Source organism: Jatropha curcas, chromosome 2 (assembly GCF_041381405.1).
Source record: "Jatropha curcas cultivar XTBG-Jc1 chromosome 2, XTBG_Jcur_1.0, whole genome shotgun sequence".
Lineage (NCBI taxonomy): Eukaryota > Viridiplantae > Streptophyta > Magnoliopsida > Malpighiales > Euphorbiaceae > Jatropha > Jatropha curcas.
The window spans coordinates 6,471,886-6,495,660 of NC_143152.1; the positions used below are offsets into that span (position 1 = coordinate 6,471,886).

Consider the following 23,775-nt stretch of genomic DNA (forward strand, 5'->3'; position numbering starts at 1 on the left):
GTTTGATTTATCTATTTTATAAAAATCATCATCAATTTAGTAAATAGAAATATTATTCAAAGTGAAGGACTATCTTTATTATAATAGTTAAAAGTGAATGTTATTGAAACGGTTGAAAGATCATAGAGTTGAATTGTGGTTTATGACTCAAAGTCTAAGGTATGTTAATATGATTAAATCTGTGTAATCCGTCTAATATTATAAACAAGTTAAGTGGATCGTATTGATCCGTATACGAGTTGTGTAATCTGTCTAATATCATAAACATATTAAGTGAGTCATATTGACTTGTGTACGACCACTTAACATGTTTATAATATTTTTAAGTTTTAACCTATTTAACTCAAATTATATTTAAAAATAAATGTTCATATATAAAATATATAGATTCTTTAAGACTCATAAGTAAAATAAAAAAATTAATACAATGATAAAATTTAAGTAGGATTTTAATTAAAATAATTATATCTGATATTAAAATTACATTTTTGCTCTTAAATAAATGGATCACTTGTTTAACCTGTGATACGAGCCGTTTATATTCGCGTCATAAATAGATGACCCGTTAATATGAACTCGTTTAACTTCAATCATAATCTATTTATTTCACGTGTCAGACGAATTGTATTGGCACGTAATGAACTATTTTGATAAACTGCTGTTTGCCTTTATTTACATGCTATAGTACTTGTCAAGTATCATTAATCTGTTGAAGTTTCTTTCGGTGGGGAAGAAAAAGAAGGGCGGCTTGGATTAGTTAAATTAATAATGAAGTCACACTGCTATTCTGTGATCTTTTGGGATTTGACTTGCTGTCCTTAGTATTAACAGTAATATATGCGTTTATACCTGTTGCAACTAGATCTAGCAATTAATAAAGTTTTTATCTTTACTTCTATTAACTACAATAATTATTTCTATAAATTTATAAAAATTATAATTTTACTTAAACTAATAAATATTTTATTAAAATTAAAAATAATTAATTATTTTTTTAATCACCATACAATAATTTTAAACGTGAAATGGATAGAATTATTTCTATAAATTTATAAAAATTATAATTTTACTTAAATTAATAAATATTTTATTAAAATTTAAAATAATTAATTATTTTTTTAATCACCATACAATAATTTTAATAATAATCCTTATTTATTATATTAGCATATCGTCACGACTTCATAATCTTTATCATTTATATTAGCATATCGTCACGACTTCATATAGAACTTATGTTTTTAAGACCGCGGTCAGCTTCCATATACAAGCTTTTCTATTGGCACCGCGTGACGACAGTAGTCAAATTAATTAAAAATCACCGTAATTCTTAGTCCATACCACCTGACCGACAAACTTGAAAATACTTGTATATAGTATTAGAATATGGAGAAAATTTCGATCAAAGGGAATGATTAAAAAACATATATTTTCTTTTTTTTTTTTTTTTCCGGAAGAAATGTAGAAATTTTATTAGAAGGAAATAAACAACAAATGTGAAATACAAATGTGAATAAGTAAATTTATATTTTTTTACAAAAGTAGCCTACTATAAATCAGTTGTACAGAAATTAAAAAACATTAGTTTGATATGAGAGATTCAATTGAGTTAATAGAGGAATAGACTTATACAATTAGAGATAAGCACGTTCCATACTACAAAAAAATCGGTGTCGCCTTTTCGCTATTCCATTGGTATTGACCAACAACATTGTGTCTTTGGTAAACTTCGTTGGTAAACCCTGTCTTTTTGTAGTGCCAATTGGTGGCAATGTACAACTATTGTTCAACTGTGATCTTTCAATAAGTCCGAGTCCGAGTCGATAACTTCTAAAATTCTTCCATCTATTGGAAAGGAAATTTGTATCTCAACTTGCATTAATGTCCAATTAATAAAATAACGTGAAGAGATTATGTGCTCAAAATTTATATTAAAGGATCACAAATATAAGGATTATTTAAGAAAAAATACAAAACAAAAAAGAAACAATACTAAAAAGGCATGGTCATAGGAAAGCGGTCATCACTGATAGTTGCCTTAAAGAAGATCTGGGATATAGGACTGGCTGTAGAAACATATATAGTCTCAATGCCCTACAAGGATGTATGGAGTAAACAATCTTTTCAGTTGATAAGGTTGCTAGGAGCAAATATGTATTCCATTCAAATTCTTTATACCATATAAACATTTTCATTAATTTAAAGAAATTATTACTTCTGGTGTATAATTCACTATATGTATTATTTCAAGTCATTTAGTTTTTAATAAATAAGAAAGAAAGTATGTGCAATTGTCTCATATTTTATAAAGAGTATATGGGGCGAAAAATAAAGAAAATGATAAGTTTCGGTTTAAATTCTTTTCACCATAAAATTTATAATCGATTGGGTGAAGAAATGCACAGGTAATATTACCTAATGTACATGCAATTCAAGGAGAGGAATTCATTTATCACGTTTTTCAGTAATAATTATTCATTTTGACATGGAGATAATTTTTAAAGTTAAAGACTTGGATGTATATAGTGAAGACAAACGGCTGTTTCCCATTTAAAGAAAAGATCAACGATCATTAGCTTTTTTTTCTCTTTGGATTTCACAATTTATAAGAAATTTTTGACCACTACAAAATTTCCATTGGGTTGTGGCTTGTGGATATGTTGACAAATGAAAGTTTTGTCTTGTCTGGGCAAGCTCTCAACGTCCCAAAATAAGTCGCAGTACAGCAATTATTTGTATATCAATATATTTCAGTATCCTGTTTCGAAGTATTTTCATATATATCAAACTAAGTTTTGGGTCGGTGCTTTTGTGTGGGACTGGTTCTAGGAATCAAACTTAAGTTCAAGAGTTATCTCTAAATTCATGTGAGACACAGTTTGATTCTTGAAAAACACAATTTGCTGGAAGCTAAAAAAATCTAATTTTTATACTCTACGATTCGAGGGAATAACATCTCCTGATTATACCAAAAAAAAAGGAAGACATAGAAAATATCTAAATTAACCAACTCTCAAATTCTTCACCATGAATACAAAACCCAAATTAAACCAGTTATATATATAATTTTCAAGATTAATCAAGATCATAATATGATAAAATCTATATAAATTATTGCACAGACATAATAGGATTTGAATTCTTGAATTCAACTTCCTTAGCAGTAATAAACAGGATGTTGCACATTCTCTTGAATATTACTAGAAGGATTCTTATGTGTTCAAATGTTTTCATTACTAATTATTAAGTAATGCAACCCAGATACACATGAAATATATTTTAATACATTAATCAAAAAGATTTTGGATTATACTACTTTCTATATAGAGCATCTCCAGAAGTTCAAATTTCTATATATTTGCCATCATAATCCCAATAAGACAAGTGCTCCCAATCCCATATTGGTTCATTATCTATAGGCATTACTACCATATTATTACTACTCTCAGAGTTGCCATATTCTTGTAGGAGTGAGCTCTCATGTGTGCTTCTTCCCTCCCCCATTAATGGAGGATTTTGATGAGTTATTGTCAAATTGCCCCCAACTTCTGCAACCCTCGGCTGGCTTATCTCCAACCCAACTGGCCTTCTATCAAATGCTCGACGGTATTTAGAAGTGTTGTACACACGACACAAACTGTATTCATGCCTTAGCTGTGAAAAATATATATAGAGACCAAAGAAATTATTATTATATTTTTTTTTTTTTGTTTTTAATTGAGTTCTAGCTTGGGTTCAAACTCAGAGGATTTACGAACCATAAGGATATTCCAGGTTAATATGTTAAGTCAAAATTCATTAGTCTTATTATCAAACTATTCATGTGTATTCAAGTTAAGTAGTGAAGAATTAGACCTAATTTATTTATTTATTATTATTTTTTTATCAATTTGAGAGAGTATTACCGTTTATTTTCATACATCTAAAAGTACGACTACCACTCTTTCATTAAGGGAAAAAGCTTTCATTTCTTGATAGATTTATAAGAATTGAGCTTGAAGCTAGGGTTTTCAAACTAAAAAGAAATACAGAATGAACCAGAATAAATTGAGAATATATACACAACTATATCTATAATTCTCCCAAAAACATAAGGAAAATGTAAATTTTTTTATATTTTTGGAAAAAATTATCTCCACTGTTTTTGTCTAAAAACTTGTTTTATAAAATATTTCTCTATAGATTCTATATATAAGAATTGAGGTTGAAAATTTAAATAGGATTTTCAAACCATAAGAAGAACAGAAATTAATCTTTTCTTACTGCAACAAACAAACTAAATAGAATGGTAATTGGATATATAAAGCTAAAACCTACTGGTAGATTTATAAGTTTATAACAACTATTTTTTTTTTTTATTTGGTCAAATCAAATTTCAATTTCCGAGCTTAATTGCAGCAGGTAAAATCATGAAAAATACCCTAATAATATGAGAGAGAGAGAGAGAGAGAGAGAGAGAGAACTTGTACCACTGGATTAGCATTAGTGCTTGACGAGGAAGCTTCTGATCTTTGAATGGCTTTGTATTCGTTCATTTTCCATTCGGTTTTTCGACCATTTGGAACTCTACCCTTGTAGAACACCATTGTTCTTTTCACTCCAATGCATCGATTTTTGGAAGAATAAACATAACCAGGTGAGCCTGTAGATTTCCAGTATCCAGTACTAGTGAGTCGCTTTGGTCTTCCTCCGCAGGATTCCCTTTCTTGTATTGCGTTGAAAAAAAACCACTGTTCTGGGTCTTTATAACATAAGTCTCCTGATAATTCTGAAACAAATAGAAAAAAAAAAAAATTAATCAAGCAGGAAAGTGAAAAATAAAGCTTAGATTTCGGTGCTGATCTCATTCAAGGGAAACTTTCGGCTAAAAAGGAAACTAATTGAATATAATTCAACAAAGAAAATCAAACTCAGTTATGCTTTCATAATAAAATGCTGCAATAATATATATATTTGACAAAAAAAAGGCTGAAAAGTATTAGAAATGAAGAAGATTTAAATTTCATTTAAGTTTTACGCGGAAGATCCCATGGATCGAAGTCATAGATATCAAGAACAGGAATCACGCGATCCAGGACCAGGTTAAGGTCTTCTCTCTTTCCTTCAAGCTTGTTCTGAAGATAGAAGGTGATAAGCTCTTCTTCTGTTGGATAAAAACGAAACCCAGGTGCTAAATCCTCCATAGATTTTCTCCTTATTGATAATTTGAACTCTTCTCTCTAAATTTGTTTTTTGAGATTCAGATATGGAAATTTAATCAATATATATATAAAAAAAAGCTAAACCCCAAGTCACAGTTAATTACTAAAGATTTATTAGTGCATGTAGATAAATTTATATATAGAGAGACCATGGTTCATCATAAACCATAGTATGTAAATGGTACTTATTTTATTGGTGGGATCCACTTGTATTTTTATTAAATACACTAATATGTAGTAAGACGTTAGACCTTAGACATTAGACATGTACTCTTAAATATACGAGATTCATTTAGAAATATTCAAGATTAGTTTCACATAATATGAGTAAGAGCACAATACATAATCCATTTTTAATTTAGAAGATGTTGCCAGGAAACTTCATGTTATTAGTTTTCCTAAGTGCATACTTTTTTTAATTCCTCTAATTCGTATTCGTAAAAGGATGGTTTATGATTAAAGAAAAGAAAAAGATTAATTTCATTGGATGGTCTTAAACTATATAAATAGACAGTTAATAGAGTAATAACTTCCATTTATAATTTCAAAGTATCCAACATTATATTTTTATTAGAGTAAAATGTCTTTTGATGCAATTGAATTTTCATATTGGCCAGAATGCTATGTATTTAATATATGACTTTATTTTTTAAATAAAAATTGTTTTAGTGTATTACTCTTTTCTCTATAGAAAAAGTAGTAACTTAAGACGTGTGAGAGCATTATCCTAAAGGATTATTTCGCAATTACGTCAAAGATATTAAAGACTGTAGGATTTAACAGGTTCTTCTGAAATAGATTATTCAGGTTGTGGGTCCCGTATGTGTATGGCACAACCCAAGAGGGGGGTGAATTGAGTTTTCTAAAAATATTTTAGAATTTAAAAATAGAATATCAAATTCTAAGTGCAGGGGAAAAATAAAGAACTTGTGAGAAAAGATTATGGATTAGAACTTTCTCACAATGTTCTATATATAAAGAATAGAAAGACTATGCAAAGTGCAGCTATTAATTAGAACTGCTTCACAATGTCTTATTCAATATTAGAACTTTTTTATGATGGAAAGCTATTGTATTTAGAACTTCCTCATAAAGTTTAGAAAATCATATAAGACTGTGTGAGAGACAGTTATTGAAATTAGAACAGCTTCACAGAGCCTTAACCAGGTTTAGAAAACAGATTAGAAATCCAAGTAGTGAACTATACTGTAAATAGAAGAACTGTTTAGAACTTCGTATATTCACTTATTAGAAATCCAGAGTTTTAATATTCAGAGAAGATAAGACTTATTCGAGTTTTAGAACATCAAATCATTAACAACTTTAGCATTTCTAAAATATAAACAAGAGTGTAAGTAAAGCAGTATCAAGCGAAACTTCAGAAATTAAAAAGATCAACACAGTGATTTATAGTGGTTCGGCACTAACTCGCCTACATCCACTTCCCAAGACTCATCTTGAGATCCTCAACTATGTTATCTCTTTTCAAGGGTAAGAGACAAACCAACAGTACAAGGCAATAGATCAACACCTAGATCTACCCTTTATTCCACTAGATTTTCCAAAAGTTCTAGTTAACCTCAACCCTTTCTGTTTTTGGCAGAGTACAGAAACTCAATTGAAGACATTAGAATCTCTCTCACGGAGAAGGTCGCTTGATAACCTCTTTCACAATAGCTTCTAACCTAAGCTATTACACAAATGTTTATCAAATAAAAACCTGTCTACTATAGATTACAGAATCTAAATAGACAGAAAGAAATGCAAATATAAGCATAGGAAAAACAGTTTATCAGATTAGAAAATCGTTTAGAACACAGAACCGTTTTTCAAAAGTAGTTATAAAATTTTTTTTCTCTTTAAAGATAAAAACGTGAAGTGTAAAGATGAAAAGAAAAATGGGGGTAGAGAGTAAGTTTTGAGAGATAAAAGATGTGATCAATAGGTGAATACTCTTAAAACGAAAACTCTTTCTTCCTCCTAGTTCAAAGTGTGAAAACTCCTTTTTATAGGGAGATATATAACTCTCGCTTTTGGAAGGAGAATATTTCATTTTGAAATCAGAATATCTTCTTTCCTTATTTAGAAGATACGAAAATCTTAGTTACCAAAAGTTTATTTTATCATTTTGGTAAGAGAATAGAAAACGATCTTTCTTCCCTTAAACATAAAGATTTTCCGAAAGCATTTTATTTGGGAAAGTATTTTTCGAAGAGATACTACTTACTAAAAACGAAAAGATACAATCTTTCTTCGTTTTAGGTAAGAGAATAAATAAAAATCCTTTAGATCTTCAAAGATAATTTCCGAAAAAGAAAGTGTATGATTTATTGTTAAAATCGCTAGAGACATAATCTCTTTAATTTTAGGTAATTGGATCATTTTGATTTTAAAGAATATTTTCGAAAACGCACTTTTGACAAAAGAATTTATTTTTGAAGAATTTTAATTTCCGAAAAATATTTTTGATGAGAGAAAAAATAGTTTATGTGCTTATAGATGAATTTTCTCTCTATCCTACAATGTATCCTAAAAACCTAACCACTAGGGTCTTCGGAAATCTTCACACACAATGTAGGACTTGCCTTGTTTGTTTTCTTTCCATAAGAATTCTGCATAAAATAATATTAGCACAAATAATATAATTTAAATTTATTTGTTTTGGTTTAATCATCAAAATTTCGAGATTAGTATTTGACCCTTGAGCCAACACAAGTAAATAGAACTGACGATTTTAATAATACTACTCAGCAAAGAATATCAGAAAAATATTTTTCAGAACGAAAAACACTTCCATCAAAAAAACTCACCAACATTCACAATCAAACAGAAAGTCAAGCCAATGTTGCACAAATCAAGCGTAAATCAAGCGAACGTGATGTTAGAAAAATATATGGTCAAAAGCTAAAATCAAAGATAAGATGATAGTTTTAAAAATATTTGTTAAATATTTTTGAAAATAAAAAGAAATAAAACATAGCTTGAATCGGGCCTCACAAACATATCCACGCACAGGGTGCAAATCCACTGGTTAGCACTAGGATTGGACTTTTTGGCCCAATCCTTGTGCGCGTAATCCAACCCCTCACAGCCCAATATCAAACACCTATTAATAAACTACTTTAAAGACTCCTACATAAGTGATGTGAGATCTTTTGAAATACACTTCACTTTACTTACAACAAACCCCCACATATTTCAATAGATTTTATAGAAAATTTCTTTTGCTGGGTTTACATGCAAAGGGTACAAATGCTTTCGAATCTGATGTCTTTAGGACTGTGAACCAGATCTAGACTGATATGTCATAACATATAAAGTGTATGTGAAGCAAGCTTTATGAACCAAAACTCTTTGTTGTCTGTTAGAGGCCTTACCAATCTCATTATAACCTTTAAGATTCTCGCTGTTAACGCTGTTTTGCGTTAATAGGTCATGCGCACGACTGGTTATTCATAAGTGCTTTAGAGATTATGCAACAATCTTATAGGAGTGGCCTCTCTCCACACTTACATAGGTGATTCCATCAAGAGTATGTTGCATCTATACACCATCCATAAGGAATATGTGAATTCTTAAGAGTTTTTAGCTCAACCTCACATTTAATGCAACCTAGCACAACTCACATCATAGGAATAGACAAAATTAATTAGTGCTAGCAAAATTAATGAGTGCCTTGTTACTACCTATATGAACCTTATTCATGGGATCTCCAATCACAAAGGTTGGGTTACCATCACTATTAATTTCTAAACTGGCTTAAGTCCCATTCCCCTCGATGTTTCGTATATTAGTTTTCTCGCTAATGGTTTAGTTAGAGAATCGACCAAATTCACTTTTGACTTTACGTAATCGATTGATATCACTCTATAGTTTAGCAATTGTTTAACCACATCATGTCTCAATCGGATGTTTCTATTTTTACCATTGAAAGTTTTATTCTTTGCAATGGCTATTGCCGTTTGGCAATCACAATGCATGGACACAGAAGATGTTGGTTTTATTCCTATTGAAATATTGGCTAAGAAATTTCTTAGCCACTCAGCCTCATTGCCAACTAGTTCTAGAGCTATAAACTCTGACACCATAGTTGATTCAGCAAAAATTGTTTGCCTGACTGATATCCAGGTGACAGCACCACCACTGAGGATGAAAATGTAACCACTAGTGGATTTTATCTCATCTGAATCTGAAATCCAGTTAGCATCACTTTATCCTTCTAATATAGCAGGAAATCTATTACACATAATACCATAGTTCATGGTACCTCTCAAATATTTTATTGATTATACTTAATGTAGACTAATGCTCGTGGTTAGGATTATGTGTATACCGAATCAATCTGCACACAACATAAGCAATATCCGGTCTAGAAAAATTCATTAAATGCATCAGACTTCCTATGATTGTGCATATTCAGATTGAGCAATAGGATCACCTCTATTTTTCTTTAATTGAGTATTAGCATCATAAGGAGTACTCACAGGTGTGACATCAAAGTGTCCAAACTTCTTAAGAAGTTTCTCAACATAGTCTTCTTGTGATAGAGTTATACTATCACCTTTCCTTATGATTTTAACACCCAAAATTACATTTGTTTCGCCCATGTCTTTCATATCAAATTTAGAAGTAAGAAAATATTTGGTTTCACATACTAAATCATAACTAGTACCAAAAATGAGAATGTCATCCACATGTAAGCAAATAATCACACATTCATTCCCAACAAGTTTTGTATACACACATTTATCAACTTCATTTGAAGTGAAATCATTACTCATTAAAACTTGATCAAATCCCTCTATGCCACTGTTTAGGTGCTTGTTTTAAACCATACAAAGATTTGAAAAGTTTACAAACTTTATTCTTTTGATCAGGAACAACACAACCCTCGGGTTGAACAATACAGATCTCTTCTTCTAAATCACCATTTAAAAAGGTTGTTTAACATCCATTTGATGAATAAAAAGTTTATGGATAGAAGCCAAGGCAATTAGAACTCAAATTGAAGCAATTCTAGTCACAGGAGCAAAAGTATCAAAATAGTCAACATTGGGTTTTTGGTAAAACCTTTAGCTACTAATCTAGCTTTGTATTTTTCAATAGAACCATCAAGTTTGCATTTCTGTTTGAAATCCCATTTACAGCCAATAGGTTTTGTTCCTAGAGGTAAATTTACTAAAATTCAAGTTTTATTTTGAGTAATAGAATTAATTTCAGTTTTAATGGCTTCTTTCTAAAATGAAGCATTAGAAGATGAAATAACATTATAAGTTAAAGGGTCATTTTCAACAAGATAATTATAAAAATCATTTCCAAATGAAGTTTCTTTCCTTTGCCTTTTACTTCTTCTCAAATTTTCATCAAAATTTTCAGAAATAGGTTGTTCAGGTGCATGAGAAATATTATCAATTTTCAATGGAAAAATATCTTCAAAAAATTTCAGTATTTTTAGTCTCAATTATAGTGTTGCAATTAAGCACATCACTCTTTAAAACAAGAAATCAGTTGACAGACTTTTTCGCAAATATACGAAATCGTATACAAGTAATAAAGAATGAGTAGAGTATCGTCCCCCAAGGATTGTATACCAAGTACCAAAATTATGTTAACCTATTATTATTTAACCGACAATAAAGAGAATGTATTTGAAAGTAAAAGAATTAAAGTAAAACAATGAGAATGAGATCAAGCAAGAAATTGTTGAAAAAAAATCAAGGTTTAAAGGTTACCAGGGATTTTGATTTTACTTAATTGTATCCAGTTTATCCTATTAGTTTGACAATCAATTTTAATTATTCAACAAGCAGAAATAACCCTAAATCATTAATAAGCTCTCTCGATGTTTCATTAGCTATTTTAACTCAATTCAATTACCCATCTCTTAATGGCGCAACCAAACATAGATTAAATCATTAAGTTGTGATTATTCAGGAATCCACAAATTAAGGCCTTTAATTTTATAAAAACCTCCCATGAGTCAAACCATTTAGCTCTTATATCAAGTTGTTATTCCCACAAAATTTATTAACTTGTTCATATCAAAAACCTCTCTCTCGATAGTGATTAATGAAATAAATCAATCTAGGGGAGAAACTCTACCTGAAAGCATTAAGATTAATAATAAATTTTACTTGAATAAAGAAAATCAAATATAATATTATAAACTAGAGTTGAATTTAAGCTACATCATATCCCTAGTAAAAAGATTTAGTTCGACATAGTAAATAAATTAAACTCAATTCAACTTGTAAATAATCTCATAATAAATAATCCAACAAGAAAAGAGTTTAGAAATAAAAAGTAGTCAATGATTGGCTTGAGCGGCTTCCTTGAATCTTGATCTTCAACTTGGATACTTGAAGTCTTAAAGAGAGAGAAAACTATCTAGAGAATGTAATAGAACCAGAGATGGAATATACAATCGATGAATCCCCATATTATGGCTAGTCTCTCTCTTTATATAGACTTCATGGAATATCTTTGAATTCATTTAGGAAAGTGAATCTCTATTGAAGAAGAAATCTTTTGGAGATAAGAAATTATTTAGTTTTGTATTTCTTTGAAATTATTTAGTTTTGTATTTCTTTCCAATTAGGACTCTTCCAGCAACTAAATAAGATTCCAACTTTAATAAAGTACGTCCCATAATATCTTCATACAAATTCATATAAGCAGCACGAGCTTAATATGAAATCTCAACCCAAGTTGAACTCTGCAGAGTAGCATATGGGTGTTGGGTAGCACGCCCTGGGTGTGCTACTTACTGGAAGCCTTTGACAATTAATCCTCTCTTGTATTTTTGGCTAGTTTCCTATAAAAATCCTACAAAATTCCTCAAGATTAAGTGAAATATGATTCAAGTAAGCTTTATTGAAAAACATAAATAAAACGAAATAAAAACAAATTAAAATAATTAAAAATACTAAAAATCCTAATAAAAACTATATTAAAAATACTACAAAAATAACACCTATCATACGTATGCATGTTCAACATAATCAATAAACAAGCAATTAGATGTTTTAAGGCCAATCTTTCTTTTCTTAGGGTCAGGAAGCATTACTTTACCAAGACAACCCCACACTTTTAAAAAACTGAGATTTGGCTTATAGCGTTTCCACAATTCATATGGTGTCTTACCAGTTTTCCTATGAGGAAAACAATTCTGCAAATGACATGCAGAAAGTAATGCTTCACCCTACAAGTTATCAGGTGCATAAGAACTAATAAGCAAAGCATTCATCATTTGTTTCAAAGTTCTATTTTTTCTTTCTGCTACTCCGTTAGATTCAGGTGAATAAGGAAGAGTAATTTCATGAATTATGCCTTCTTTTTCGCAGTAATCATTAAAAGAAAAATACTCTCCACCGCTATTTGATCTTACTCTTTTGATCTTTTTATTTAATTGATTTTCTACTTCAGCCTTATACAATAAGAACATATCAAAGGCCTCATCTTTATTTCTAAGTAAATATACTTTGGTGTATCTAGAAAAAGTCATATATAAGAGTTATACGATATGTTTTACCACCTCTAGTCATAGTTTGTTTTAAATCCCCTAAATCAGTGTGAACAAGACTAAGCAACTCAGTTTCCTATTTACAGAAGGATGTGATTTCTTAGTCAGTTTTGATTCAACATAGATTTCACATATATTGATACAGGAATTACTAAAGCAGGAAAATTAAACTAGCATGTTGCATTTTCTTAACATAAGGAAAATTCACATATCCTAGTCTAGCATGCCATAAATCAAAGGAACCAATCAAATAAGCAGAAGAAGTAGCATTTCCATTCATAATTTCAGAAATATTAAGCATAAAGAGTCTCTGATTACAATATCCTTTGCCCGTAAAAACATTATTCTTAGTCATTACAATCTTATCAGATTCAAATGACACCTTCACACTAACTTTTCTTAACAGAGGCACAGAAATCAAATTTGCTCTAATGTTAGGTACATAAAGAACTTCATTGAGAGCTAGGATCTTGCCAGATGTGAGTTTGAGAAGAACATTTCTTTTACCAAGAACATTAGCTGTTCGAGAATCACCAAGATACATATGTTCTTCTCCTTCCCCTACAGGATTGTAGGAGGTGAAAGCATCTCTATTAGCACAAATGTGCCTAATAGCACCAGAGTCATCACCCATTCTTTCACATCAGCCATGAGATTAATTTGAGAATTGACAGCAACAATTATGTCATCCCAAAACTGAGAATAGGCTAAAAAAATTATCTAGAAAAGCTAGCTAAAACAATCTCTAGAATAGGCTACTCTTGAAAAATTATGAGTAAGTTAAGGAACAAAACTGTTCGGAGTGTCATAAAGAACTTGTATAAAGAACTTGTATACCCAAAGGCATAGAAGAAGCAAATATCGAAATTCAATCAGAGAAAAAATTAGCTTCCCAATAAATATGAGATAATCGAACTTGCATATCTGGATGAGATAGAAGAGGATTTTTGTTTATGTAGTTAAATATATGACATTTTTTTAAGTGTACAATATGAATTTTTCGTACTAATGTAGTAAAAATTAAAAAAAATTCTTGTACTGTAAATACAATTTAGTCTTTTTTATAAATAACAAAAAAAAGAAATTATTTAGTTGATTAGACTTAATCAAATTGATTTTCTTGGCTTATTTGTGATAAGCATTTTTGTTCGGCTTAATCACCAAAAAAGCATGAATTTCTGAGATTTTTCAAATTTGTTCAATACTTTTACTTTTATAAATCAATACCTTGTATTTATTTTTTATATCAGTTATGGCCTCTACCATAGTTCGATTGGGTGTGGTCGAGTGATGCAGCTCTGGGACCACAGAAACCTACTTGACAGATCTTGGAGTTGCTGATAGTGTGAATTGCTCTCCGAGGGTCTATCAGGAATTCGTTAATCGTCAACTTGTACCAAATTCTTTCAAACTTGTGGTGATATAGGAAGGAGGTTGTTACAACAAACACAATCTTCCAACTTATAGATTCTAAAAGCAATGATGAACGGCCAAAGAATGGTCACATGAATGTGAGTTGGTATGTTGTGGCAATTAACAGCTAAATAAGCAATAAACTGATAGACTCTGGAGAGATGTCATAATTACAAGAAAAAATAAGTATGAGGTAGTTATTAACATAATTAAAAATATTGGTCAAAATTGCTAAAAGTGTCAAAATTCAGCTTTTTTTTTTATGATTTTGCCTTTTTTTTTTTTTTTTATATTCACTAAGAGGTTCGATCAATCGAAATAATATTCTCAATTATATAATAAAAATAATCCAATGAAAACTCTTGCAGTTAAGAGGATTTAAACCAACGACTTTTCACTTTTGATATTATCGAAAAGACTAAACAAATTATTACATATATCTAAAGGGCGTGGGGGAATTACTGTTGCCATAACAGTGTGTTTCCCATTATGCCCTTTTATAAAATTAAAAAAAAAAAACAACAAAACATCATAGATCTATGCCTGCAAAAACACTACTGACATAACAGTAATTTTGCACTTAGCCCATTTATTTTTATTTAATTACATCTTTTATCCTGCAATATTTTCTTTTTAACCCCTTTATTATTCTTTGATTAAATTCTTGCCACGATAGTACTTTTCTCACTTAATCCTTTTATAGTTTTTAATTACATTTCTATCTAATATTATTTTCTCACTTAATCCTTTATTATTCTTTAATCATTCTTTTCATAAATTAAAATTTAATTATTCAGTTAAAATTTGTTAAATTAATTTTTTAAATTTATATAAGTAAAACTTAATATAAATTTTCAATTGCATTTTTTGAAGGCATAATTATAAATAAGTTGAATAGTTTACTTTTTTGTATATATAATTAGTGTACTATTGGTTTATATATAAAAATTATCAAACATTAACTTCCATTTATTAATTTGAATTATTTTCATACTTTTAATTCAATTAATCAATAGATGTCATATATCTTCAATCATAATGTGACCATCATTAGAATTTTAAAATTTTGATAGTTTCATGTTCATGTATATCTTTCAACATTAAGTACTAACAATATGTGTATTTATAATATAATAAATAATTATCCATCAAGCATTAACTATTAAATGCCAAATATAAAAAAACAAACATATAATGTTGTTCATAAATTGAATTATATGTACAAAATTAACAAATATAAACAAACGTACGTAATTTTTTATTATAGAATATCATATTTCATTTTATCATGACATAACTTTAAAATTATATTTATCAATATATAATTTATAATAAAAACTGATACATCGCATCGAATTACATGCTCGCTATATCTAATTAGCTATGATAATAATTTTTAATTAATTTATGAGAGCTGTAAGAACGGTAGAGTTTGTACTTGTTTTGTCTCTTTATATAATAATAATAATAATAATAATAATAATAATAATAAAAAAAGAAAATCTATTTGACGAACTACGACCTAAGTGGGACAGGTTCGACGTATCATATATATTGAAAAAGATTCATGTACCCGAACCTTTACTTCTTTCAAATCAAAAATCTATGACTCGACTATATTTTTCAAATCAGAATTTATGTATCATATATGAAGCTACGCCCTGGGGAAGAATGTTTGAAACGTGAAAACGTGTACTCTTTTAGTAAATCGTTTTTATGATTATTTTATTTTAAATATAATTCATTTTAAATATTTTAAAAAATAATAAATTATATTTTTTAATATTATCTTATTAAAATTATTTTTAATTTTAAAATAAAAGATAATTTAATTAAATTATTATTAATATTATTATAATTTAAAAAAATTAATTATTTTTTAATTTTATAGAAAAATTTTAAACGATTTATATTTTGATAGTGAAAGAATACTAATTAGAGGCTGCAAATGCATTCACAACGAGAGAACCCTTTCTAATTGGAGGATTAACTTTTCCTCGGAAGAATTTATGTGTCATGGAGCTAGCTGGGCCATAGCAAGCATCATTATGTTGAAACTGTGACAAGAAAGATAAAAGGCAGTAAGTTCATTCACACGTCCATCCCATGTTAGATGTGAAAGTGGAATGGTTTTGAATATCTAATCCATCCAACCTATTTAAAGTTAGCAAATTTAGGTATTAATTAAATGAGTTTAAGACAAATGTAGATATTAAATTTATTTATCTATCGCACATTTGAGTATTAATAATTACCTCTATTTTAAATATTTTTCACATTTAGGAGACTACTATCACTATAAGAAAATCGATTGTTAATGATGGACGTTGGTAGTCAGTAAATATGGACAATAAGCTTAGTTTTTAATTATGAGTGATTGATATAATTATGTCCATTTGTCAATTATGCCTAGTTTTATTTTTATTTTTAATTAAATTAGCATGTTTTACAAAACTATACATATGTATAATCCGGAAGCAAAAAAATATATATAAAAACCTGACTCGTCACTTTCTCCATCAAGTATTCTTATTTCTTTTATTTTACAAATTTTTGAATTTCTACCTTATTTTTTTGAAAATTTTGATTGGATGATTGTTTTAAATGTTCTTAAAATAATAATAATAATAATAATTAATCTAAAATTATTAAATTTTAAAACTTTAAACCTTTTGAATTTTTGAATTTAAAATTTTAAAATTTTTGAATTTTTTTTTCTTATCTAAATCTATATAGCTATATACGTATATCTATCAATAACTTTGAGTTTCAATGATTTTTTCACAATAGTTTTCTTCATATTGCATTGTTGTTTTTTTGGATTATTTTCCTTTCAATTTTTTGAGTTTTGATTGTTCTCCATAATTTTTTATTTTTTTATTTTAATATATATTATTATTTTTATTTTTCTAATTTTGAATTACAAAAGGATGATATTAACAACTTCAATCGATATATATCACGCCTCTTCTTTTTCAAATAAGTATAATAAGTTATATGTCATAAAGTATGTTTAGTAGTAGGTTTTTTTTTTTTTTTTTTTTTTTTGTCTATGTAGTTTTTATGTTTATGAACAAAATGTCAGTATTTATTTATTTATTTATTATTATTATTATTTTGTCAATTCTTTTATCTGTTTTTTTAATTGTTAACTAGGTAGAAGATTATTATTATTTACATAAACGAGTTAAAAGAAAAAAAGAAAAAACATTAAATTCAATAAATTCATTTAAATCAATAAAGAGAGCTTATAAGATAACATCTAATAAATTAGAAAAAATATTTAATAAATTAAAAGATATACATTTAATAAATTAAAAATAAACTTAGATACCATTTATATTTAAAATGCTAATCTTATCATTTAAATTTTATTTTTATTATTTAAATATTGAAAAATTATATCTAATAATCATATTTTAAAATTAATATTCATTTATAATAATTACCTATATTTATATTTCAATTTAAAATTTTGAACTTTTTTTGTTTTTTATTAGATTACTTAAGATACTTTTTTTAAGTCTAAAATTTAAACCTATTACTTATTTAAAATAATTATCTAATTTATATTTGAATTTTGAATATTTTTAATTTTATTTTATGTCCATTTATTATAATGTTTATCTATTTTTATATCTATATATCTTTATCACCATCATATTTGAAGAAACTTGCAAGTGAAATGATTTTATTCATATTTGTTGAAATAGAATATTTGGTAAAATAATTCTATTTATCATCACCATCATACTTGAAATGATCAATTTAATTTTCTAGCAATAATTATATGGTACAAATATCATTTATTATTTAATATTCATTTTATGATTTTAATTTTAAAAAAATAATGAAAAAACTTGATTTTTCTTTTATTTGCAATTGCAAAAAGATTTAAATAAAAAAATCATATAATCAATTGCCACAAATTATTTCCAAAATTGGAAAATGAACATAATTTTTTTAAAAACAAAATAGCCTAATAAAAATCACAAAAATTTAACTTTATTAACACAAATAATAGTAATTGATAACTCATCTAAATCTATAATATATATAAAATTACGAATGAGGAAGAACATTGAATTCCTAAAATGCCCCTACTAAGTTTATGAATTGACAAAAATATCATTACTGATCCTATTCTAATTATGATATCAAAATATTATTTTTATTATATTAATATTATAAATTTAATCTCACTCTAATTAGGAATTTGTCCTATCATATCACTATATATATGTTTAGTTTTAATTGCTTTTGACTATCAATAATTTGTTGCTTTTAACTATCAAGAATTGTTACATCAATTTTTTGCTTATTTGAAATTATTGAATTAGCAATCATGTCTTCTTCTTACAGTAAGTATAACTTTAACTCTCTCTCTATCTATAAATTAATAGAATAGTTTTTAGATTAACTGTAATTATTTAGTAATCATGAATAATTACAAGCTTATAAGTTTTTCTTTCTGAATAGTATTATCATAAAACATCTTAAAGAGATAGATCCTGTAATTAAAAATATTCTATTTATTTTTCGATTAAAATTATATATTAGATTGATTATATTAGTTTCCTTAATCATATTATTTTTATTAATTAACAAATCTTGTTTCATCATTTGTCTGTTGCTAAGAGTTGATAAAGGGTTCTACAAATATGTTAGCAGTGGCTTTTTTTTTTCGTTTTTGAAATTTATAATATTTTTTTTTTTCCGTGGCTGAGGGTTATAGAGAGTTTAGCAACGGAAGTTTTATCTCTTACTAAAGTTGTACCAAAATTCAGAACCTCTTTTCTAGGCATAGCCGGTTTAGTGAACCGCCGGTTCCGGTTCACTGAACCGCCGGTTCGAGATGTTTAAAATTTTGAACCGGAACCGACCCTTGAACCTCCGGTTCCGGTCCGGTTCCGGCACGGTTCAGCACGGTTCCAGTGAACCGACGGTTCAAATTACGGTTCCAATTCGGTTCCGGCATTACGCAAATTTTTAAAAAAATAATAAAATTTTTGATTCCGAATTCATGAATAAATAATAATTTTAAAATGTTTAAATTTTATTAACTAAATGAATTATTATAAATTTTAAAAGAAAAACATCTATTAACTAACTTAGAACTATTATTACATTAAATTTTCAAATTTTGCTAATTTAATAATATAAAAAACTATAAATGGAATATAAAATTAATGGAATGAGTTGGAAATTATTATTTTCAAATACTAAGAAAAATATTTAAAAAATCAAATGAAGTAAATTTATGAATGGAAAAATTTGAGATTAGAGAAAGAATTTGGAATTGGACGTAAGAAAATAAAAAATAAACAATAGATAATTCCAACATTAAGGAAAATAAAGCAATAGAAAAAATAATGAACTATGGAAATTTGAGAGAATTTTGATTGAGAATAAGAGAAGAGTTAGGATATAATTGATTGTGAAATAAAAAAATCATCAACTCATCATATTTATACATGTGTCTCATTTATTAGTTTTCCAAATTGTCCCTTATATAATTTAGTAAATTACAGTAAATAAATAAATAAATGATTAAAATGAATAAAATTTATTTACCAAAAAATAAATAAAAAACACCTATCATATCAAAAACTATCCGTTACACTCTTTTTTTGTATACTTGAAAGTATTTTTTTTATATAAATCAACTATTCATATACCATTTTTTATATAAATTAAGTCAAAAAATGTGTATTTTTTTCACAATTTTTTATAACTCATATACCATTTTACTTCTCTTCACCATAAATCAAATCAACTACAATCAAATCAATTGATATAAATTTTTTTATAAAAATTTTAAGCTACAATTTTTTGTGTATCCGGTTCGAACCGGACCAGAACCGTCGGTTCACCGCCAGTTTCGGGCCGGTTCCGGTTCATATTTTAACATCCACATGAACCTTAACCGGCCCTTGAACCGCCGGTTCCGGTTCAAAATTATGAACCGCTGGTTTCGGTCCGGTTCCGGTTCGTCTACAGTACGGTTCGGTTCCGATTCAGTTCCGGTTAGAACCGAACCGGTGGCCATGCCTACTCTTTTCACTGCATAACTTTTGTGTCTCTTCTACGCCATATCCTTTGGTATGCTTGCACTTCCTTTTCTCTTTTCTTACTCCCTTTTATTTTATATTTTATTAATAAAAGTTTTAATTTATTTGGATTGTAAGTTAATATTTGTTAAGATAATATTTTTATTTTTTATTTTTTATTTTTTTAGTTTCAAGTATTTTGATGGAAGTATGATATCCATGGAAATTTTAATATTCAAAATTATAATATAATAAATCATAATTTTCTACATGTATAGAAATTTCAAATTATATATATATGTGTGTGTGCATGCGTGAAAGAGGGAATATTGGGTTCCTAAAACGCCTCTGCAGTAATTTCATTGGATGATTAAAGAATAATTTAGTCTTATTCTAATTAAAAAATCTTAATTTTATTAGTTGATAATTAAAAATATCATTAAAAATAATTTAGTCCTATTCTAATTAGAAAACTTTTAAAATTCCTACATATAAAAATACTGTAACTTAATATTTTATAATTTAAATATATTATAATATAAGATATTAAATTTATTAATCCCTTAATTGTAGCTCTTTTTTATTAATATTATAAATTTAATCTAATTCTAGTTAGAAATTTGACTTTAATCCTATTCTAACTATGATATCAATTTTATTATTTTTATTATATTAATATTATAAATTTAATTTCACTCTAATTAGGAATTTGTACTTTAATACTATTATAATTAGGATTTTGTCATATCATACCACTATATATACGTTTGGTTTAATTAAATTTGCATTTTGACTCAAGAATTTGTTACTCTTGATTATCGCAAATTTATTGCTTTTGACTATTAAGAATTATTACATCAAGCTCGCTAATTTAAAATTATTGAGTTTCTAATCATGTTTCTTCTCGCGGTAATTATAATTTTAACTTTTTCTATTTACAAATTAATAGAATAATTTTTATTTATATTTATTAAGTATGCTCTAACAACTATAGGAAGTTTAATCTAATCCTAAATAGGAAATTATTAAAGATTTTAATTTTATTGATTGAAAAATAAAGCTATTCAATTATTAAAATTTTTAATTTCCTATTTAAATATAAACTATATTGAATAAAATAATAAATTATATTATATATTATATAAGATATATATAATAAGAATAGAAAATTTTAAGGATTTTAATTTTATTAGTTCAAAAATAAAGCTAATTTAATTACTAAGGATATAAATTTTCTATTTAAATATAAATTATATTGGATAAAATAATATATTATATATTATATTATATAAGATATATATGGTAAGGATATAAAACATTAAGAATTTTAATTTTATTGGTTGAAAAAATAAAGATAATTTAGTTTTGAATAAATAAATTCATTTGTTTGAAAAAAAAAAAAGGAATAAACATCATTGACTTTTGTGAACATAGTTTGTATTAGTTAATTGAAATTTGTGTTCTCTTGATAATTAATACATGCAAAATGTTAGTTAATATTAAATAATATTTAAAGAAATACAAAATGTAATAAACTAATCAAATATATAAGATTCCTAATAATAATAAATTAATTAAATAAATTATATATTTTTTATTAATATTAAATCAAATATATATTAGAAATTGTAACCTAAAAATTCTAATTAGGAATGAAAATCCTATTGTATAAGTTTTGATTGAATCCAATATTAAATCAATTATATTTATAATTTCATTGCAAAAGGACTCAAATATTTTATATTAAAAATCTAAAAAAAATTACATTTATAAGTTGTAAATTGAAATTCTTTTCTTTTCCTCATATTTTCTTTTGTTTGCTTTGTTAATATTGTTAGTTACTTTTTATCTTATCATTCTCTTGATTGTATTAGTTATTTTATCCTTAATCTGCTAAGTAAATTGCTTGATCAATTTTCAATTAGTATAAATTTATTAATTTTTTTTTAAAAATTATTTAAATCATGATTGTAATTTTTTTAACATTTAAAGCTTCTTCTTTTTTTAAGTTGTTGCATATTTTTAGTTTAAAAATTTATTATACTTTGATGCTAATATTACATCTATTATTATGATAATAAATGATAAATATTTAAATTATAACTCAATTGAAAATTTAATCTATCAAATAACTATATTTTCTTTTGCTATTATCAATGATTTTTTCGCTTTTATTATCAATAATTTGTTGAAGACTCTCTACTATCAAAAGTTTCTTTGCTATTGCTATATCGAAAACTTATCACTTTATTATTATTAATGACTGAGATACTAATTTTAACTTTTGATTTTTTTTTGGTATACTATCAAAAAAATTTTGAATTTGATTACCAATAATTTATATATGTATTTACTTTTATATATGGTGAGATCTTGGATCAAATAGTTATTTATTTTCAACTTTGCAACTATTCAATTTTGTCAAAAAATCTATTGTAAAAAAAATTATTAAAAATTTTCATCAAATACTAGATAGGTATGAGAGTGGTTTGCACCTTTTTTTTATACATGTAATAATTATAATTAAAAAAAATTTAAATTTTATATTATTTTTATAAAAATTATTAAAAATATATATATATAAATAAATTATAAATAACCATTCTAATGAATATGTTCAACGAGTAACAACGTTCATCGCACGTTTTTGAATACTAATCTATTTTAAAAACTCACAAAATAAATCATCTAAATTTATTTTTTAAAAGAAAATTAAAATGCAGTGCACTGCGCGAGCTTTACCTAGTCAGTTATTATTATGATATTCTGTATGGTAAACCCATGGATCCAATTAAGATAAATCTAATTCTACGTTATAATTCAAATTGCTTTAAACCTAAATTCATTAAACGTATTATAAAATCAACTTAAATGATTTTTTTAGTAAGTATCAAGTAATTCACAAATAATTTCATTCATTTATAATTCCCTTAGTGATTAATGTTTAAAATGTGACTGCTATTCTATTGTACGTATTTGTTTGTTTTCATTACCATTCTTATCATAATATCTCTTTTTATTTGTTTTTTTTTTCTCCAAAAGATATATACATTAGTGAATTTTATGATTAAAAATTAGAAGTAGCGGAGAAAAGTACATTAGACCAATAGTGTAACGACTGATAAGAATACTATTGTAAAGAAGATAAAGGACAGCCATCTCGTGTCCTATGGTTAGAGACGACAGAGATGATGAAAATATGTAGTATACTATTTTTTTTTTTTTTTTTTATAATTAGAAAATAAGTCAATAGAAAGTCAATAAGTCATGGAGCTTTTGCACGCGTTAATTTGGAAGACAAACAAAACAGAATTTGCATCCACGGTGAAAAATTGCAAGCACAAAAACGACAAGAAAAATAAAACTCTTTGGAAACGTTTCTTGATCAAGATCCTGGTTCCTGATCGAAGTCACCGTTTACTTTGAAATTTATTTTTGTGGACTGTCTCGTTAACTAGGAAATTAGAAGAAAAAAAAATTGGGTACCTTTTTATTAAATAATATGAAAAAGAATGAAAAAAAAAAACCATATACACACTAATCCTATTATTTGTAATCTTTTCTAGTACAATGTTGATGCTACTGATGA

The 23,775-nt window shown here is 26.7% G+C and overlaps 1 protein-coding gene across 1 annotated transcript; it reads right to left on the reverse strand.

Annotated features, from left to right (window-relative positions):
* Positions 1–3,340: 3,340 nt before the first annotated feature.
* Positions 3,341–5,222, reverse strand: LOC105635911 (NAC domain-containing protein 90). The gene is made up of 3 exons (XM_012219046.3): positions 5,018–5,222; positions 4,470–4,768; positions 3,341–3,654 (listed from the first exon to the last, which is right to left on the reverse strand). The coding sequence occupies exons 1-3, from the start codon at positions 5,181–5,183 to the stop codon at positions 3,343–3,345; spliced, it is 777 nt and encodes a 258-aa protein (XP_012074436.3). The 5' UTR covers positions 5,184–5,222; the 3' UTR covers positions 3,341–3,342.
* Between the last annotated feature and the right edge of the window lie 18,553 nt (positions 5,223–23,775).

Excerpts from the sequence above, each read along its gene's own strand:
- LOC105635911 (XM_012219046.3), bottom strand. The coding sequence starts at position 5,183 with ATGGAGGATTTAGCACCTGGGTTTCGTTTTTATCCAACAGAAGAAGAG. Across the intron at positions 4,769-5,017 it reads CGATCCATGGGATCTTCCGC|AATTATCAGGAGACTTATGT; the intron begins GTAAAACTTAAA and ends TATTTGTTTCAG. Across the intron at positions 3,655-4,469 it reads GCACTAATGCTAATCCAGTG|CTAAGGCATGAATACAGTTT; the intron begins GTACAAGTTCTC and ends TATTTTTCACAG.